At 42.5% G+C, this 19,815-nt stretch overlaps 1 protein-coding gene across 2 annotated transcripts in view; it reads left to right on the top strand.

The window, feature by feature from the left end:
- ALDH16A1 (aldehyde dehydrogenase 16 family member A1) overlaps positions 1-19,815 on the top strand; it is a 284,302-nt gene that overhangs the window by 206,695 nt on the left and 57,792 nt on the right. Inside the window, exon 17 of one of the 2 annotated variants that reach the window (XM_073602346.1) lies at positions 15,198-15,337. The exons of the other annotated variant lie outside the window; for it this stretch is intronic. Coding sequence (XP_073458447.1) covers positions 15,198-15,224 — 27 coding nt within the window. The 3' untranslated portion in view covers positions 15,225-15,337. Of the gene's footprint in view, positions 1-15,197; positions 15,338-19,815 lie in introns of those variants that run through there. 2 annotated transcript variants of the gene reach the window in all.

Genomic DNA, 19,815 nt, shown 5'->3' with positions numbered 1-19,815 from the left:
AGGGCCTAAACTCCCCCTACAAAAGAAGCTTATTATGGAAAGAAGCTTTATCGCACACCTGTGACATATTATGTGTGCAGGAAACCCATTTTGCATCCATCAACCCTCCTTCCTGTTCCCACAAACAATACCCTGACTGCTATTTTGCCAACGCCGCCAAGAAAAAAGCAGGTGTTATGCTTGCAGTACGTTCCACGGTCTCATTCCAACCACTCCACACAGACATAGATCCAGATGGCAGATTCATAATCCTGAATGCCACCATCAATAACCACACGATCACCATTGCTAATATATACTCAATACAAATCAGCACCGCTTTTACAAATCACTATTGAAAAAGCTGGAACCCTTCAAACATGGACCCCTGATCATTTGCAGAGACTTCAACCAAATTGTTGATGCCTCACTAGACACCTCCAACCCCTCACGCAAACGCTCCACTTCTCTCGCCTCCTTCCTCCACTCGGAAGACCTTTATGACCCCTAGAGGTGCCACCATGGCACCGAAAGAGATTACACCTTTTTCTCTCACACGCAACAAACATATTCTCGGATAGATCTCTTTTTGACTGACAAGCATACTTTGCAATTAGTCCATGATACCAAAATTGGACTCCCAAACAGCACTCCCAAACAAAAAAAATACCATTTGGAGGCTTAACACCTCTATCATTACACGCCAGCTCTACCAAAAACAGATTCTATCCAAGTTACAACACTTTTTCACCACTAATGAAGGGTCGGTGGATAGCTCCACCGTGCTCTGGAATGCTCACAAGGCCTACATTAGAGGCCTCCTAATCAAGATAGGCGCCCACAAGAAGAAACAACATAACTCCACCACTAACAAACTTTTATGCCGCGTACACATTGTCGGACTTTTCGGCTACAAAAGTCCGACAGCCCATCCGACAGCCCGTCCGACAGACTTTTGACAGACTTGCGGCGGACTTTCTAACGAACGGACTTAACTACATACGATCACACAAAAGTTCGACAGATTCGTACGTGATGACGTACACCGGACTAAAATAAGGAAGTTGATAGCCAGTAGCCAATAGCTGCCCCAGCGTCGGTTTTTGACTGGAAAAGTCTGCTAAAAGTCCGGTGGAGCCCACACACGATCGGATTATGCGCCGGATTTGGTCCATCGCCGTCCATCGGACCAGTCCGGTTGAAAAGTCCGACCGTGTGTACGCGGCATTAGATCAAATAAGTACTCTCGAACAACCGAATAAGACCCAACCATCCCCTCTGCTCACCTCTGAACTACAAACAGCTAGACAAACCCTCAGTACTCACCTCCACACCAACTTCGACTACCACCTCAAGCGCCTTCGCCTACAAACCTACTCACATCACAACAAACTTGGGGCCTACCTAGCTAAGCAACTCAAACGCAAAATATCACAATCTAAAATCCCATTCCTTACTGACCGCCACGGTACAAAACATGTCAACCCCAAAGATATTGCGGACCAATTTAGCTCTTATTACGCCAACCTATACAATCTCACCAGCACTGACCAAGCTTTACCTCCTTCACCCTCTGATATCGAAAATTTCCTTGCCAACCTTCACCTCCCCACACTCTCAAAAGAACAAATTTTCCAACTTTCCTCTCCGTTTTCTCCAATGGAAGTTGCAGCGGCCATCAAAGCCCTACCACTGCATAAAGCCCCGGGTCCTGATGGGTTTAATAATGAATACCATAAAGTATTCTCTGATCACCTTATCCCCTACCTATGCCACTCTTTCAATTCTATCACAAACACAGGCTTCATCCTACCAGATTCCCTCCAAGCTACCATTGTTACCAGCCTTAAACCGGGTAAACCGACTGACCAGCCTGCCAGCTACAGACCCATCTCCCTACTAAACACTGATACCAAACTATTTGCAAACTCCTGGCCACGCGATTATCTGCTATTATACCACAACTAAATCATATTGATCAGGTGGGGTTTGTGGCTGGCAGGCAAACCTCGGACGGCACCCGCAGGTTCATTGACCTGATAAAGTGGGTGGAACACCACCAAACGCCTTCTCTGCTCATCTCCCTTGACGCAGAGAAGGCGTTTGACAGGGTGGATAGGTCCTACCTCACTGCTGTCCTCCATAAATTTGGCTTTACTGGGACCATCCTACAAGCAATACTCGCCCTCTATTCCTCCCCCAGCGCCAGAGTACTAACCTCTGGGCTGCTCTCTGACCCCTTTCATATTTCCAATGGGACACGTCAGGGGTGCCCACTTTCACCCCTGATATTTGCCCTTGTCATGGAACCCCTTGCCCAATCAATCAGAGACAACCCGCGTATCAGGAATAGCAGTAGCAAGAGACACACACAAAATTGGACAATACGCAGACGATGTCATCATATCCCTAACTGACCCTGTCACCTCTTTGCCCTCATTGCACGACACCCCGGATATATTTATAAAAGTTTCTCTCTACAAAATCAACTTTTCCAAATCCAGCATGTTGAGCATAGGACTGGACCAACATGTCAAACAAGCTGTTACCCACTGCACATCCTTCTCATGGGCGCCTAACTCCACCCTTACATACCTGGGCATACAACTCACCACACCCTCATCAAACCTACGTGCTCTCAACCTTAATAACCTCACTACCAAGCTACAAAAAGCCGTGCAAGACCTCAAACACACAACTGCCTTATGGGCAGGCAGAATCGCCCTAGCTAAAATGTTTCTTCTACCCTATGTCCTATACTTATTCCGGACCCTTCCCATACCCTTACTCAAACAACAAATAGTGCAATTGCAAACTATACTCAACACATTCATATGGGGCGGCAAATGCTCTCGACTTAAAAGCAACACTCTCTGCAAACCAGCCACTGCTGGTGGGATGGGAGCACCAGATCTAGCGGCCTACTATAAAGCGACTATACTGGACCAGGCCAAAACCTGGTGAAACAATGCTCACCATACCACATGGCTGCAAATAGAACAAGCAGCACTTCCCCTCCCATCCCAAACTGATCCTCTGTGCCCTCCTATTGCAACATCACGAGCCCCACTCCTTCCTCGATACAGTTAATGCTACCATACGGGTATGGAAAGCCATCATACCAACCTCTAAAGGCATCCCACTAAACCTGCTCCAACATATACCATTGGAAGCTCTTCACACCCTCACCCCTGACATTGATTTCTCTGCTTGGACAGCCAAGGGCATCTCCAATATCGGAATCCTCCATGAAGGTTCCAACCTCAAATCGTTCCACGCTCTTCAAACCACCTTTCACATAGATCATAAGGACTTCTTCAAATACCCTAGAACACGATCGATCCTCTCCAAAACACATCAAGCGAGGAATCTCGTTTTACTACAAACTCCTCACCGATACATGCCCAACACTTAAATCCCCCACAATGCTAAAATGGGAACACTTGCTACAACGCACTTACACACCCCAACAATGGTACTGCTCACTTCAAACACCCCTGAAATTCTCCAAATGTCTACTTCATTGGGAAACGGTCCAAAAAATATACCACAACTGGTGCCTTACACCAACCAAACTTGCCCATATTTATCCAACTACAAGCAATCTGTGTTGGAGAAATTGTGGATCCCCGGGCACCCCGCTCTACATATGGTGGGACTGCCCGGTCCTAACCACGCTATTGTCTATGCTCTCCAAACTCCTCCTCTCCATATTATCGGTCCCTGTACCCCTGACTCTACAAATGGTACTACTGGGCCTTGAATTAGAACCTTGGCCTAAACCCTCGCGGATTATTATCTCCCACGCTCTTATTGCTACACGCCTAGCCATTGCCAAAAACTGGAAATCCCCTCTACCCCCCTCCAGCGGGGAAATAATAACACATTTCTAAATAACCACTGCCTGATGGAATTCATGCACGCCAAAGCCCACCTCCAACTTCCTAGCTTCCAAACCAACTGGCTCCTTTGGCTTAAACACCCTAAATGCAACCCCCCTATGAACGAACCCCCCCACAACTGACATCCCTATCCCATTTGCATCTGAATGAACTACCCTGTTTACCTGCTCCTCTCAGTCACTACGATGTTTACTATTGTTATTAACTGCTACGACTCTTAGCTATACTTTTATATGTTGCGCTACACCAATAGCAAAAGTTTATCTTTTTTCTTTTTGTTTCCTAGTTAACACCCTTAAACAGACACATTTATGAGATAGAGCTTCAGAGACCCTATACTGGGTCAAGAGCAGGCCGTTTGCTAACGCTCCACCAAGAACCTGCTCACAGTTAGTACCCAGATGGGGTGATGGGTTCTGCCTCCTATTGGGTTCACTTACTACTATCACCTGAGTAGCCTGCATATTTGTAGCACTGTTTAATCCAGGAGCTTCTATCCTTTGTTACTACTCTGTATATCTACCATGATGTATTCACTGTAATCTACCGTGTACTGTACATTGTGAAAATCAATAAAAAACTATGGTTAAAAAAAAAAAAGAAAAAAAAAGTGGATTAATTCCAGAGATAAAATAATTCTCCCGCTCTACAAGACTCTGGTCCAGCCGCACCTAGAGTATGCTGTGCAGTTCTGGGCACCAGTCCTCAGGAAGAATGTACTGGAAATGGAGCGAGTACAAAGAAGGGCAACTAAGCTAATAAAGAGTCTGGAGGATATTAGCTATGAGGAAATGTTGCGAACACTGAACTTATTCTCTCTGGAGAAGAGACGCTTGAGAGGGGATATGATTTCAATTTATAAATACCGTACTGGTGACACCACAATAGGGATAACGTTTTTTGCGGAATGGAGTTTAACAAGACACGTGGCCACTCATTAAAATTAGAAGAAAAGAGATTTAACCTTAAACTACGTAGAGGGTTCTTTACTGTAAGAGCGGCAAGGATGTGGAATTAATTTCAGGCGGTGGTCTCAGCGGGGGGCATCGATAGTTTCAAAAAACTATTGGATAAAAGCACCTGAACGACCGCAACATACAGGGATATACAATGTAATACTGACATATAATCGCACACATAGGTTGGACTTGATGGACTTGTGTCTTTTTTCAACCTCGCCTACTATGTATGTAACAGCAAATTAATCTACAGGTGAGTCCAATTATTCATTAAACAAGTGTCCAGCAGACAGTTGATTATAAAAGGATGTTACTTAACAAAGAAAACCCCTTCCCTTTTCATGCTGTCATCAATGGCACCACATGGAAGAGAAATGTCACAAGGCCTGAGAAAGAAAATCATTTCTTTACACAAGAAAGGTGAAGGCTACAAGAAGATCAGCAAAGCTTTACTTTTCAGTCAGAATACTGTAGCAAAAGGGATACAAAGATCGAACTGCAACCATCTCACAGAGACGTCCAGGCCGTCTACGGAAGTTAACACCTCGACAAGAGCGTCTCTTGATGAGAAGGGTTGAAGAAAATTAGTATGCAAGTTCACTGCAGTTGGCTAAAGAAGTAGAAAGCCAAACTGGGGTGATTGTTTCCGTGACACAATACGGCGTACACTGCAGAGAAATGGCATGCATGGGTGTCGTCCACGAAGGAAGCCTCTCCTAAAGCCCATGCACAAAAAAGCCCACCTAGAATTTGCCAGGGCCAATGCTGCAAAAGGAGTGCTGAGACTCTGTACTGTGGAGTGATGGACCAAGATAAATGTTTTTGCAACTGATAGCTTCAAAACTATATGGCGTTGCAAAGGTGAGGAGTACAAAGAAAAAAGCATGGTGCCTACAGTGAAACATGGTGGCAGTGTCCTTCTGTGGGGTTGCTTGAGTGCTGCTGGTGTCGGGGAGCTGCATTTCATTGATGGTATCATGAATTCACAGATGTACTACTCTATATTGAAAGATAAGATGCTACCATCACTCCGTGCCCTTGGTCGTTGTGCACTTTTCCAACATGATACTGATCCAAAACACACATCTAAGGCCACTGTTACATTTCTGAAGAACAGGGTGAAAATTATTCACTGGCTAAGTATGTCTCCTGATCTGAACCCAATCGAACACCTATGGGGAATTCTGAAGAGACAAGTTGAGCCTCACTCTCCATCCAACATCCAGGCTCTAAAAGAGGAATGGAAAAAGATGTTGCAATATGTCGCCAACTTGTTCATTCCATGCGTAGAAGACTTGGTGCCATACTTACAAATCATGGAAGTCATATAAAATACTAGATGTAGTAGTTTTTGTTGTGGGATGTATTCATTTTTGCATTTTTTCAGTAAAACTGAAGATTTTGTAAATCTAAGTTATATTAACTGATTGCCGCCCGCCCACCGTCAAATGACATAGTTACATAGTAGGTGAGGTTGAAAAAAGACACAAGTCCATCAAGTCCAACCTATGTGTGTGATTATGTGTCAGTATTACATTACATATCCCTGTGTATTGCGGTCATTCAGGTGATTATCTAATAGTTTCTTGAAGCTATCAATGCTCCCCGCTGAGACCACCGCCTGTGGAAGGGAATTCCACATCCTTGCCGCTCTTACAGTAAAGAACCCTCTACGTAGTTTAAGGTTAAACCTCTTTTCTTCTAATTGTAATGAGTGGCCACGAGTCTTATTAAACTCTCTTCTGCGAAAAAGTTTTATCCCTATTGTGGGGTCACCAGTACAGTATTTGTAAATTGAAATCATATCCCCTCTCAAGCGTCTCTTCTCCAGAGAGAATAAGTTCAGTGCTCGCAACCTTTCCTCATAACTAAGATCCTCCAGACCCTTTATTAGCTTTGTTGCCCTTCTTTGTACTCGCTCCATTTCCAGTATGTCCCTCCTGAGGACTGGTGCCCAGAACTGGACAGCATACTCCAGGTGCGGCCGGACCAGAGTCTTGTAGAGCGGGTGAATTATCGTTTTATCTCTGCATTTGATCCCTCTTTTAATGCATGCCAATATTCTGTTTGCTTTATTAGCAGCAGCTTGGCATTGCATGCCATTGCTGAGCCTATCATCTACTAGGACTGTGACGGAAGGGCGTTGCGGCTCTTTCTGGGACGACGTCATATGACGTCGTCCCAGAATGTCCGCTCTCATGCGCCCGCGCCCTGTTGCTAGGACACTATCTCTGTACAGAGCCGTGGCTCTTTAACCATGTGATCGGCTGTGTCCAATCACAGCCAGTCACATGTAAAGACGTAAATGCCGGTCATCGCCTCAATGACAGAGCGTATGGCGAGGAGAGCCGATCAGTGACATCCAGACATGTAATCAGGGCACTGATCATCAGTGCCCTGATTACAATACAGTGCCAGCAATCAGTGCCACCAATCAGTGCCCTCATCAGCGCACATCAGTGAAGGAAATAAATCACTCGTTTACAAAATTTACTGACAGAAACTAAGAAAAACTTTTTTTTTCTCAATTCTCATCTTTTTTTTTTGTAAAAAATAAAAGACCCAGTGATTAAATACCACCAAAAGAAAACTCTATTTGTGTTTAGAAAATTGTAAAAATTATAAAAATTTCACATGGTTACCGTGTAGCATGACCGCACAATTGTCATTCAAAGTGTGACAGCGCTGAAAGCTGAAAATTGGCCTGTGCAGGAAGGGGGTGAAAGTCCCCTATAGGCAAGTGGATTAACCTTACTTTCATGTAATGAGATAAACAAATGTTCTTTAAAACTCAGTTTTAATTTTGGAAATTGTTCTTGTGTTCATTGAGATATTGATTAAAATCTTACTTTTCAAAAGGGGTGTACTCATTTATGCTGAGCACTGTATGTTCTTTGTCTACAGTATAGTGGCCAGATAAGGCAAAATATAAATTCACGGGCTAGAAGATTATTCAGGCTTATGGAAAAAAAAAAAAAATTAACTTATTATCTACACGAGAGATGGATAGAGGAATCCTCCCCACTGTGCTATTGTATTCTGCCTCTGCTGTCAAAGTACACTACTCAAGCAGCTGCAGCCTGCTCAACAGAAGTCGATCGTTAGATGGGTTTCTGTCAAGTGGGCACAGCCGTAGCTTGAAATTCGTCCAATCCCTGCTGAACCAGCTGAATTTTACTCCATCTATGGCCAGCTTAAGGCACAGCCCTACCAGTGTGCGCAACAATATTTTAGTCCCAGTAAGTATATCTGTAGCATGCTAAAGGGGGAGTTGGGCGACTCATCCTAGTTTAGTTCTCAGTCGGTATATAGTGACCCCAGACAGTATGCTATCAAAAAGAGATTATGTTCATTGGACTCAAAATTTGATTACAACAGCAAATATAAATGATAAACCTCCACCTGACACCGTTGTTATTCAAACATTAAAAATGTAGCACATACAAAGCCCATGGGCATAAACTCAGGGGAATGGGTAAACAAATACTCTGTCTAAAATGTGTGTGCAAAATCAGTCAAACGATTTGCTCAATTGAGCAATATCAATATCAATCCCTAATGCAGGGATAGTGGATCCGATTGCATCACACATAGACAGTGAGTGACCCGCTCAAGAAAATGTGAACACGGGCAGATTAGTATCAATAAGATCGTCTAGTGTGTGTTGGCATATAACAAACCAATCCCCCTTGTTTAGAAAAAAAAAATCTAAACAAAGGGGATTGTTATGTTATATATCCCTATGTCTTACCCTTACCCTTCCACACACAATTTTTCAAGAAACTCTAATGCCAATCGCTGAACAGTCTCCACTAACATTTATATGTGTTTATTGTTATATTTTTAATCTATGTTAAACGTTGAAATTAGCTTTTTGCATCCCTCTATTTGGGCACCTAAGGGGTTAATTTTTGAGGATTCGTGTTTCACAATATTGCCAGCAGTGGCCGCTGATAATTAAATCAAGGAGTTCCCTTCAAATAGACCAGTTAGATGCCCTTCCTTTGTTCTGAAGAAACGTGCCAAAAACCTGGGAATGCGAAACCTATAAACCTAAACCTAAAGTGATGCACTACCCCAGCCCTTGAAGCATAATATCTGACGACATTAAAGTGAAGTGAAGGCTAAGCATTAGCTCTAGGAACATGATACAAATAGCTGGCTCTGTGCTGACAAGCAGAGTATGCAACTGGGAAGCCTGCACATGAATGGTCAACATTTCCCGTCAATATGAAGGCATTCTACGAACTGCACGATGGCTATATGCCAACAATTCACTGCTGACAGCTGTCTCTGTTTTAACAACAGATTCATCAAAATACTGCATGGCTATTGACTGAGATGATCGAGGCAGGAGATACCTTCTCATACAGGATTACACTCCCACTTGAGCATTCCCAGCCATAGTTTGATCTGTTTTTCCAGCTTAATAACTTTGTTACCATTTACTACATTCCTGGAGCTTTTGCCACACTTCAAAGCACGTTCAGAGGAGAACGAGCCTTCATCTATAAAAAATGTTTTCTAAACAAGGAGGCTTGGTTTGCTATATACCAGCACACGCTAGACGATCTTATTGATACTAATCTGCCCCTGTGTTCACATTTTTTTGAGCGGGTCACTCACTGTCTGTGTGATGCAATCTGATCCATTATCCCTGCATTAGGGATTGATATTGCTCAATTGAGCAAATTGTTTGATTTTGCACACACATTTTAGACAGAGGATATGTTTACCTGCTCCCCTGAGTTTATGCCCATGGGCTTTGTACATAGTAGGTGAGGTTGAAAAAAAGACACAAGTCCATCAAGTTAAACCTATGTGTGTGATTTTATGTCCGTATTACATTGTATAACCCTGTATGATGTTGTTCAGGTGATTTTATGTCCGTATTACATTGCATAACCCTGTATGATGTTGTTCAGGTGATTTTATGTCAGTATTACATTGTATAACCCTGTATGATGTTGTTCAGGTGATTTTATGTCAGTATTACATTGTATAACCCTGTATGTTGTTGTTCAGGTGCTTATCTAATAGTTTTTTGACACTATCGATGCTCCCCGCTGAAACCACCACCTGTGGAAAGGAATTTCACATTCTTGCCGCTCTTACAGTAAAGAACCCTCTACGCAGTTTAAACCTCTTTTCTTCTAATTTTAATGAGTGGCCACATGTCTTATTAAACTCCCTTCCGCGGAAAAGTTTTATCCCTATTGCAGGGTCACCAGTATGGTATTTGTAAATTGAAATCCTATCCCCTCTCAAGCGTCTCTTCTCCAGAGAGAATAAGTATAGTGTTCCTTTGCGTGTAACCTTTCCTCATAACAAATGTCCTCTAATCTCTTTATTAGTTTTGTTGCCCTTCTCTGTACTCACTCCATTTCCAGCACATCCTTCCTGAGGACTGGTGCCCAGAACTGGACAGCATACTCCAGGTGAGGCCGAGCCAGTGTCTTGTATGTGCTACATTTTTAATGTTTGAATAACAACGTTGTTATTGCAGTGTCAGGTGGAGGTTTATCATTTATATTTGCTGTTGTAATCAAATTTTGAGTCCAATAAACACTCTTTTTTGATAGCATACTGTCTGTGGGTCACTATATACCGACTGTCTGGGAACTTTTCCCAATTTTCTTTGCACATTTTTGTTCTTCGGTATGGTGATTAACACACTCGTATTTGTGGAATGACAGATGCAATATGAGTCATCTGGGGATTCCCCTAAACTAGGGTCTGTCACCCAACTCCTCCTTCAGCCAGATTGTTTTTTTTTTTTTTTTTTTTTAACCCCTTCTCTTTAGTCTTTAGACCAATCAACTGCAAAGACCTCCACCCCTAACCATTATAATTTGTTTGTTTATATACGTTGTATTACTGGAGACTGTATAAATATGGCATTTCAACTAGGTGAAGACATAGAGGCAGAGATAAAAACAGCCTTTACTAATGAAAATGATCACCCTGCTAGTGAAACTATTGATCTGATTAGGGAAAAATTAAAAAATCATAAACGTATAATTAAAAACTCCACTCTCAAATGGGACATATCATCGCTAGAGTCCTATATACAACACCAAATGATACCGATGGGACTTATGCCGCATACACACGGGCGGACTTTTTGACCGGACTGGTCCGGCAGACTTTCGACGGACTTTTTAACGAACGGACTTGCCTACACACGATCACACCAAAGTCCGACGAATTCGTACGTGATGACATACACTGGACTAAAATAAGGAAGTTGATAGCCAGTAGCCAATAGCTGCCCTAGCGTCGGTTTTTGTCCGTCGAACTAGCATACAGACGAGCGGATTTCTGGGTCCGGCGGAGTTACGACGTAAAGATTTGAAGCATGTTCCAAATCTAACGTCCATCAGATTTGGGATTGGAAAAGTCCGCTGAAGGTCCAGTGAAGCCCACACACGATCGGATTGTCCGCCGGATTTGGTCCGTCGGCCCAGTCCGGTCGAAAAGTCCGACCGTGTGTACGCTGCATTAGGGAAAAGGTGGTTCCCTCTGAACATTTCCAGACAGAAAGATTTGTGGAAAAGTGAAAAGCGGCATGCCTCCAAAGTGGACTGGAAATGATGCAACTTATCATTGAAGAAGAAAAGGCACAAATACTAGAAATCAACAAACTTCTGGAGGACAGCACCAATCAACTAGACCCCCTCAAAGAGAAACCTGAATTTATATGTCTTAATGACTTATTAACCACTTCAGCCCCGGAAGGATTTACCCCCTTCCTGACCAGAGCACTTTTTACAATTTGGCATTGCATCGCTTTAACTGCTAATTGCGCGGTCATGCAATGCTGTACCCAAACGAAATTTGCGTCCTTTTCTTCCCACAAATAGAGCTTTCTTTTGATGGTATTTGATCACCTCTGCGTGTTTTGTTTTTGCGCTATAAACGGAAAAAGACCAAAAATTTTGAAAAAAAATGTTATTTTCTACTTTTTGTTATAAAAAAAATCCAATAAACTCAATTTCAGTCATACATTTAGGTCAAAATGTATTCGGCCACATGTTTTTGGTAAAAAAAAATGTCAATAAGCGTATATTTATTGGTTTGCGCAAAAGTTATAGCGTCTACAAGCTAGGGTACATTTTCTGGAATTTACACAGCTTTTAGTTTATGACTGCCTATGTCATTTCTTGAGGTGCTAAATTGGCAGGGCAGTACAAACCCCCCCCAAATGACCCCATTTTGGAAAGTAGACACCCCAAGGAAATTGCTGAGAGGCATGTTGAGCCCATTGAATATTAATTTTTTTTGTCCCAAGTAATTGAATAATGACAAAAAAAAAAAAAAAATTACAAAAAGTTGTCACTAAATAATATATTGCTCACACAGGCCATGGGCATATGTGGAATTGCACCCCAAAATACATTCAGCTGCTTCTCCTTAGTACGGGGATACCACATGTGTGGGACTTTTTGGGAGCCTAGCTGCGTACGGGGCCCCGAAAACCAATCAACGCCTTCAGGATTTCTAAGGGCGTAAATTTTTGATTTCACTCCTCACTACCTATCACAGTTTTGAAGGCCATAAAATGCCCAGTTGGCACAAAACCCCCCCAAATGACCCCGTTTTGGAAAGTAGACACCCCAAGCTATTGCTGAGAGGCATGTTGAGTCCATGGAATATTTTATATTTTGACACAAGTTGCGGGAAAGTGACAAATGTATTTATTTTTTTGCACAAAGTTGTCACTAAATGATATATTGCTCACACAGGCCATGGGCATATGTGGAATTGCACCCCAAAATACATTTAGCTGCTTCTCCTGAGTATGGGGATACCACATGTGTTGGACTTTTTGGGAGCCTAGCCGCATAAAACCTAGGCCCCGAAAACCAATCATCGTCTTCAGGATTTCTAAGGATGTAAATTTTTGATTTCACTCTTCACTGCCTATCACAGTTTCGGAGGCCATGGAATGCCCAGGTGGCACAAACCCCCCCCCAAATGACCCCATTTTGGAAAGTAGACACCCCAAGCTAGTTGCTGAGAGGCATGGTGAGTATTTTGCAGCTCTCATTTGTTTTTGAAAATGAAGAAAGACAAGAAAAAACTTTTTTTTTTTTCTTTTTTCAATTTTCAAAACTTTGTGACAAAAAGTGAGGTCTGCAAAATACTTACTATACCTCTCCGCAAATAGCTTGGGGTGTCTACTTTCCAAAATGGAGTCATTTGGGGGGGTTTTGTGCCACCTGGGCATTCTATGGCCTCCGAAACTGTGATAGGCAGTGAAGAGTGAAATCAAACATTTACGCCCTTAGAAAGCCAGAAGGCAGTGCTTGGTTTTCGGGATCCCGTACGCGGCTAGGCTCCCAAAAAGTCTCACACATGTGGTATCCCCGTACTCAGGAGAAGCAACAGAATGTATTTTGGGGTGTAATTTCACATATTCCCATGGCATGTTTGAGCAATATATCATTTAGTGACAACTTTGTGCAAAAAAAAAAAACTGTCTCTTTCCCGCAACTTGTCACAATATAAAATATTCCATGGACTCGACATGCCTCTCAGCAAATAGCTTGGGGTGTCTACTTTCCGAAATGGGGTCATTTGGGGGGGGGGGGGGTTTGAACTGTCCTGGCATTTTATGCACAACATTTAGAAGCTTATGTCACACATCACCCACTCTTCTAACCACTTGAAGACAAAGCCCTTTCTGACACTTTTTGTTTACATGAAAAAAATTATTTTTTTTGCAAGAAAATTATTTTGAACCCCCAAACATTATATATTTTTTTAATGCAAATGCCCTACAGATTAAAATGGTGGGTGTTTCATTTTTTTTTTATTTCACACAGTATTTGCACAGCGATTTTTCAAACGCATTTTTTGGGGAAAAAACACACTTTTTTAAATTTTAATGCACTAAAACACACTATAATCCCCAAATGTTTGATGGAATAAAAAAAGATGATCTTAGGCCGAGTACATGGATACCAAACATGACATGCTTTACAGTTGCGCACAAACGTGCAGTGGCAACAAAATAAATACATTTTTAAAAGCCTTTACAGGTTACCACTTTAGATTTACAGAGGAGGTCTACTGCTAAAATTACTACCCTCGATCTGACCTTCGCGGTGATACCTCACATGCATGGTGCAATTGCTGTTTACATTTGACAGACCGACGCTTGCGTTGGCCTTAGCGCGAGAGCAGGGGGCGACGGGTGCTTTTTTCTTTTTTTTTTTTCTTTATTATTTTTTTGCTTTTTTATCTTATTTTTAAACTGTTCCTTTCATTTTTTTTTTTAATCATTTTTATTGTTATCTCAGGGAATTATGTAAATATCCCCTATGATAGCAATAGGTAGTGACAGGTACTCTTTTTTTTTAAAAAAAAAATTGGGGGCTATTAGACCCTAGATCTCTCCTCTGCCCTCAAAGCATCTGACCACACCAAGATCGGTGTGATAAAATGCTTTCCCAATTTCCCAATGGCGCTGTTTACATCCGGCGAAATCTAAGTCATGAAATGCTCGTAGCTTCCGGTTTCTTAGGCCATAGAGATGTTTGGAGCCACTCTGGTCTCTGATCAGCTCTATGGTCAGCTGGCTGAATCACGGCTGCATTCTCAGGTTCCCTGTTGAGACAGGAGAGCCAGAGAAAAACACGGAAGATGGTGGGGGGGGGGAACATTCCCTCCCACTGCTTGTAAAAGCAGTCTAGAAGCTAATTAGCTGCTAGGATTGCTTTTACATGAAAGCCGACCGCTGGCTGAAAAGAATGATACCAAGATGATACCTAAACCTGCAGGCATCATTCTGGTATAACCACTCAAAGTCGTGAATGGCGTACCTGAAGACAAAAAAATGGTTAACAATAAAACACAGTAAATGGTAAAGTATAAAAAATTGCATACCTGAAAAGCAAACATGATAAAACATAATAACAATAAAACATTGCAGAATAGAATACAGTAAAAAAGAGCAGAACATTAGAGAGAGAGAGAACAATAAAACAACTATTTTTTTTATTATATATATATATATATATATATATATATATATATATATATATATATATAATTTTTTTTTTTTTTTTTTTTTTTTTTTTTTTTTTTTACACTTTTTTTTGTAACTAACTTTTATAACTGTAACTGCGATGGCATCTTGGGAGACCCTGTGAAAGTGTGTCCTAGTCTGTGTAATGCTGTACCCTACGCTAATACTCAACTAGTGAATGGTAGTTCCTGTTGACACAAAGGGGTTTGAATGGTTATTGAAGGTAACCCTCATCACCTCTGATCTGTTTGCTTGTAATTAGTGTGTGTATAAAAGGTCAGAGAGTTTCTGGTCTCCTGACAGACCCTTGTATCTTTCATCCAGTGCTGCAATGACGTTTCTGGATTCTGAGTCATGGGGAAAGCAAAAGAATTGTCAAAGGATTTGCGGGAAAAGGTAGTTGAACTGTATAAAACAGGAAAGTGATATGAAAAGATATCCAAGGAATTGAGAATGCCAATCAGCAGTGTTCAAACTCTAATCAAGAAGTGGAAAGTGAGGGGTTCTGTTGAAAATAAAATTTCAGCCACAACTGCCAGGAAAATTGGGATGCAAGGAAAAACCCACAAATAACTTCATGTGAAATACAGGACTCTGAAAACATGTGGTGTGGCTGTTTCAAGATGCACAATAAGGAGGCACTTGAAGAAAGATGGGCTGCATGGTCGAGTCGCCAGAAGAAAGTCATTACTATGCTAATGCCACAAAGTATCCCGCTTAGAGACAAGCCTCAAACCTTCTGTCACAAAGTCATTTAGAGTGATGAGACCAAAATTAATTTGGCCACAACCATAAACTCTTCATTTGGAGAGGAGTTAACAAGGCCTATGATAAAAGGTACACCATTCCTACTGTGAAACACGGAGGGGGGGTCGCTGTTTTGGGGATGTGTGAGCTACAATACCTGGACATTCCAACATGACAATGATTTAAAACACAAGGCCAAGTCGACCTGTCATTGGCTACAGCAGAATAAAGTAAAGGTTCTGGAGTGGCCATCTCAGTCTCCTGACCTCAATCAGAGATCTCAAACGTGCAGTTCATGCAAGACAGCCCAAGAATTTACAGGAACCGGAGGCTTTTTGCTAAGAGGAATGGGCAGCTTTACCATCTGAGAAGATAAAGAGCCTCATAGATAAATGCCACAAAATACTTCAAGCTGTCATTGATGTTAAAGGGGGCAATACACAGTATTGAGAACTGGGGTATGTAAACTTTTAAACAGGGTCATTTTGGTAGTTTCTGTTGTGATTATGATTTAAAAAGAGTAAACACAATCGATTGATAATAAATGGCTTCAGCCAAACGCTAACCATGAGTAAAAGAAAAGTATTTGTGTTTATTCAGATTCTCTGAAAAATGGCCAAGAAATCATTAATTCTGCCAGGGTATGTAAACTTATGAGCACAACTGTAGGAAATGGCAAACTTTAGATAAATGTGCGGATCTTTCCACCCAGTCTGCCTGGATAATTAAAATCCCCCATTATAATGACACTTCCCATCCTTGCCGCTAATCCGAATTGTGATAGGAGGTCCACCTCCCCCTCCTCCCTCTGTTTAGGGGGCCTATAGCATACGCCCAGTATTACTTTCCCTTTAGTTTCCTCCCTTTGCAGCTCCTACCCATAAGGATCCACCTCCTCCCTTCCTCCATTAGTGATGTTGTCTCTCACATTCACTTGTACATCATTTTTATATACAGGCATACCCCTCCCCCCTTTTTATCCTCTCTATTCCAGCTGTTGATCCTAACCTAGCCTAACATCAATAGTATGCAAGCTCTTGGAGGTGATGATGAGGGACTATATACATTTTAGTAATGAAAACAGTATAATTAGCAGTAATCGGCATGGATTCATGAAGAATTGTTCTTTCCAAACCAATCTATTAACCTTCTATGAGGAGGTGAGCTGCCATCTAGATAAAGGGAGGCCCGTAGACGTGGTGTATCTGCATTTTGCAAAAGCATTTGACAGAGTTCCCCATAAACATTTACTGTGCAAAGTAAGGTCCATGGATTGAAAACTGGCTACAAGGGCGAGTTCAGAGGGTACTGATAAAAGGGGAGTACTCGGAATGGTCAGGGGTCAAAAGTAGGGTCCCACAAGGTTCTGTCCTGGGACCAATTTTATTTAATTTGTTCATAAACGACCTGGAGGATGGGGTAAACAGCTCAATCTCTGTATTTGCGAACGATACTAAGCTAAGCAGAGCAATAACTTCTCCACAGGATGTGGAAACCTTGCAAGCAGATCTGAACAAATTAATGGGGTGGGCAACTACATGGCAAATGAGGTTTAATGTGGAAAAATATAAAATAATGCATTTGGGTGGTGCATGGACCATAGGGCAAGTACATGGATTGAAAACTGGCTACAGGGGCGAGTTAAGAGGATGGTGATAAATGGGGAGTACTCGGAATGGTCCGGTGTGGAAAGTGGTGTCCCCCAGGGTTCTGTCTTGGGACCAATCCTATTTAATTTATTCATAAACAACCTGGAGGATGGGATAAACAACTCAATCTCAGTATTTGCAGACGATACTAAGCTAAGCAGGGCAATAATTTCTCCGCAGGATGTGGAAACCTTGCAAGAAGAGTCATTAAACCTCATGGCAAATGAGATTTAATGTAGAAAAATTTAAAATAATGCATATGGGTGGCTAATATGAATGCAATCTACTCACTAGGGGGAGAACCTCTGGGGAATCTAGGATGAAAAAGGACTTTGGGGTCCTAGTAGATGACAGGCTCAGCAATGGCATGCAATGCCAAGCTGCTGCAAGCAAAGCAAACAGAATATTGGCATGCATTAAAAAGGGGATTACCTCCAGAGATAAAGCAATAATTTTCCCACTCTACAAGACTCTGGTGGGACCGCACCTGGATTATGCTGTCCAGTTCTGGGCACCAGTCCTCAGGGAGGATGTCAGGGCAGGAGGAGGACTCTAGGACCCAGCACCTGTCAGGGAAGGAGAAGGGCTCTAGGACCCAGCCTCTCCGCCAGCACATTACATGGGCCTTTATAAGGAAGCCAGCCCTTGGCTGAAGTGCTGTTTGATCATCAGCTTGTTACCTGTGTTCCCTTGCTCCTGTGATCCTTAGTTACTGACCCGGCTTGTTCCTGACCTGTCCCTCTGCCTGCTTCTGTGTTTGATCTCGGCTATCCACCTGACTTTGTCTGCTCTGTTATTCACCTGGCTCCTGATCCTGGCTTGTACCAACTATTCTTCTGTCACTGTGATTCTGCAGACCTGCCACACCTCACAGGCGCCATCTGCCTGCAGCCTCTGCTCAATACATCTGCAGTATCCCTGAATCCATCTGCAAGCAACTCCGCAGGCGACCTGTGCTACTTTGTGCCTGACTCCTCCTGTCTCACCTCTCCAGGGGAGTCCTGAACTTAGCTGCAAGGGAAGCCCTCTCTCCATTGACCTCCAGCACCCGGTACGTGATAAAGGATGTGCTGGAAATGGAGCGAGTCCAGAGAAGGGCAACAAAACTAATAAAGGGACTGGAGGATATTAGTTATGAAGAAAGGTTACGAGCACTGCACTTATTAGGGATAGGGATAAAACTTTTTCATGGAAGGGAGTTTTTTTTTTTTTTTTATCACGGAAGGGAGTTTAATAAGACATGTGGCCACTCATTAAAAGAAGAAAAGAGGTTTAACCTTAAACTGCGTAGAGGGTTCTTTCCTGTAAGAGAGCCAAGGATGTGGAATTCCCTTCCACAGGCGGTGGTTTCAGCAGGGAGCATCGATAGTTTTAAACAACTATCAGATAAGCACCTGAACGACCATACAGGGATATATAATGTAATACTGACATATAAGCACACACATAGGTTGGACTTGATAGACTTGTGTCTTTTTTCAACCTCACCTACTATGTAACTTTGTAACCAAGTCTCTGAAATTCCTAAAAATCTAAATTGTACAAAAGTAGCTCTAGTTCTCCCATCAGACTCCTGGCATTGGTGAACATGCCATGTAGTTTAGACCGGACGCATACTATCTCCTTATTAGGTGTTCTGATGTTGCAAATAGGATTTGTTACTGTACGTAATTCGGGTTTCGGTGCTTTAGTCAACCTACCACTAATTCCCCCAATACTACCTGTGACGGGAGGGCCCGTGGAACTCAGAATACATCTTATGTCTAAGTCACCCTGTGCTATCCTGGCACAGGGTGAGTGAGAAAATATATCTTGGACTACTTAAAATGGGACAGTAATATTTCTCCACAATATCTCCCAGGATGTATGTAGAGACTATTATTGGTTTGGTTGATTCTGAACTCAACCTGTTAATTGAGTGAGCTGATCACATTAGCCTCCAGGACTGGCTAGGAGACGAACTGTTGATGACTAGGCTGAGGAGGGGGGAGATTGTTGTTTGTATTGTTAATTGTAATTAGCTCCAGCTATTGTGTTTATACTACTGTGTGAAGCTCGGTGCCCACAAGTCTGTCATCTGGTCTGGGCAAAAGGTCATGTCTCAGTCACCTAGGCTGTATAGAGGATAAGTTAATTAGCTCATGTTAATTAGGTTACAGTTGTATTGTTAGAGGAGGTTCCAACGGCATATAAAGTCTTGTAATTTTGATTCTAAATAAAGTGAGTTCCTGTTAGCAACAAGCAAGTGTCGCCTTGTTTTGTGCTCAGAGAGGTTGGAATATCTGATATCTGTATACAGACTGGGAGGAAGTGGTATATGACGGAAGCACTCAAGCGGAGTGTGGGATGTTTCGTGACATTGGTGGGAAGCAGCGGGAAAGCTTCCTGCAGTCTGGGAAATCTAAACCACCTGGATCCAAGATCAGGATAGCAGACTTCAGTCACCCCAGCGGAGATATGGACCTGGCATCAGAGTTCCCGGGGCTGCTGCGGATCATCCTTTCAACATACACCAGGACTGTGTCTGAGGATGAATACCTGGAGCT

This window comes from Aquarana catesbeiana, linkage group LG10 (genome assembly GCF_042186555.1).
Source record: "Aquarana catesbeiana isolate 2022-GZ linkage group LG10, ASM4218655v1, whole genome shotgun sequence".
Lineage (NCBI taxonomy): Eukaryota > Metazoa > Chordata > Amphibia > Anura > Ranidae > Aquarana > Aquarana catesbeiana.
This window is presented reverse-complemented; position numbering and strand designations above follow the sequence as displayed.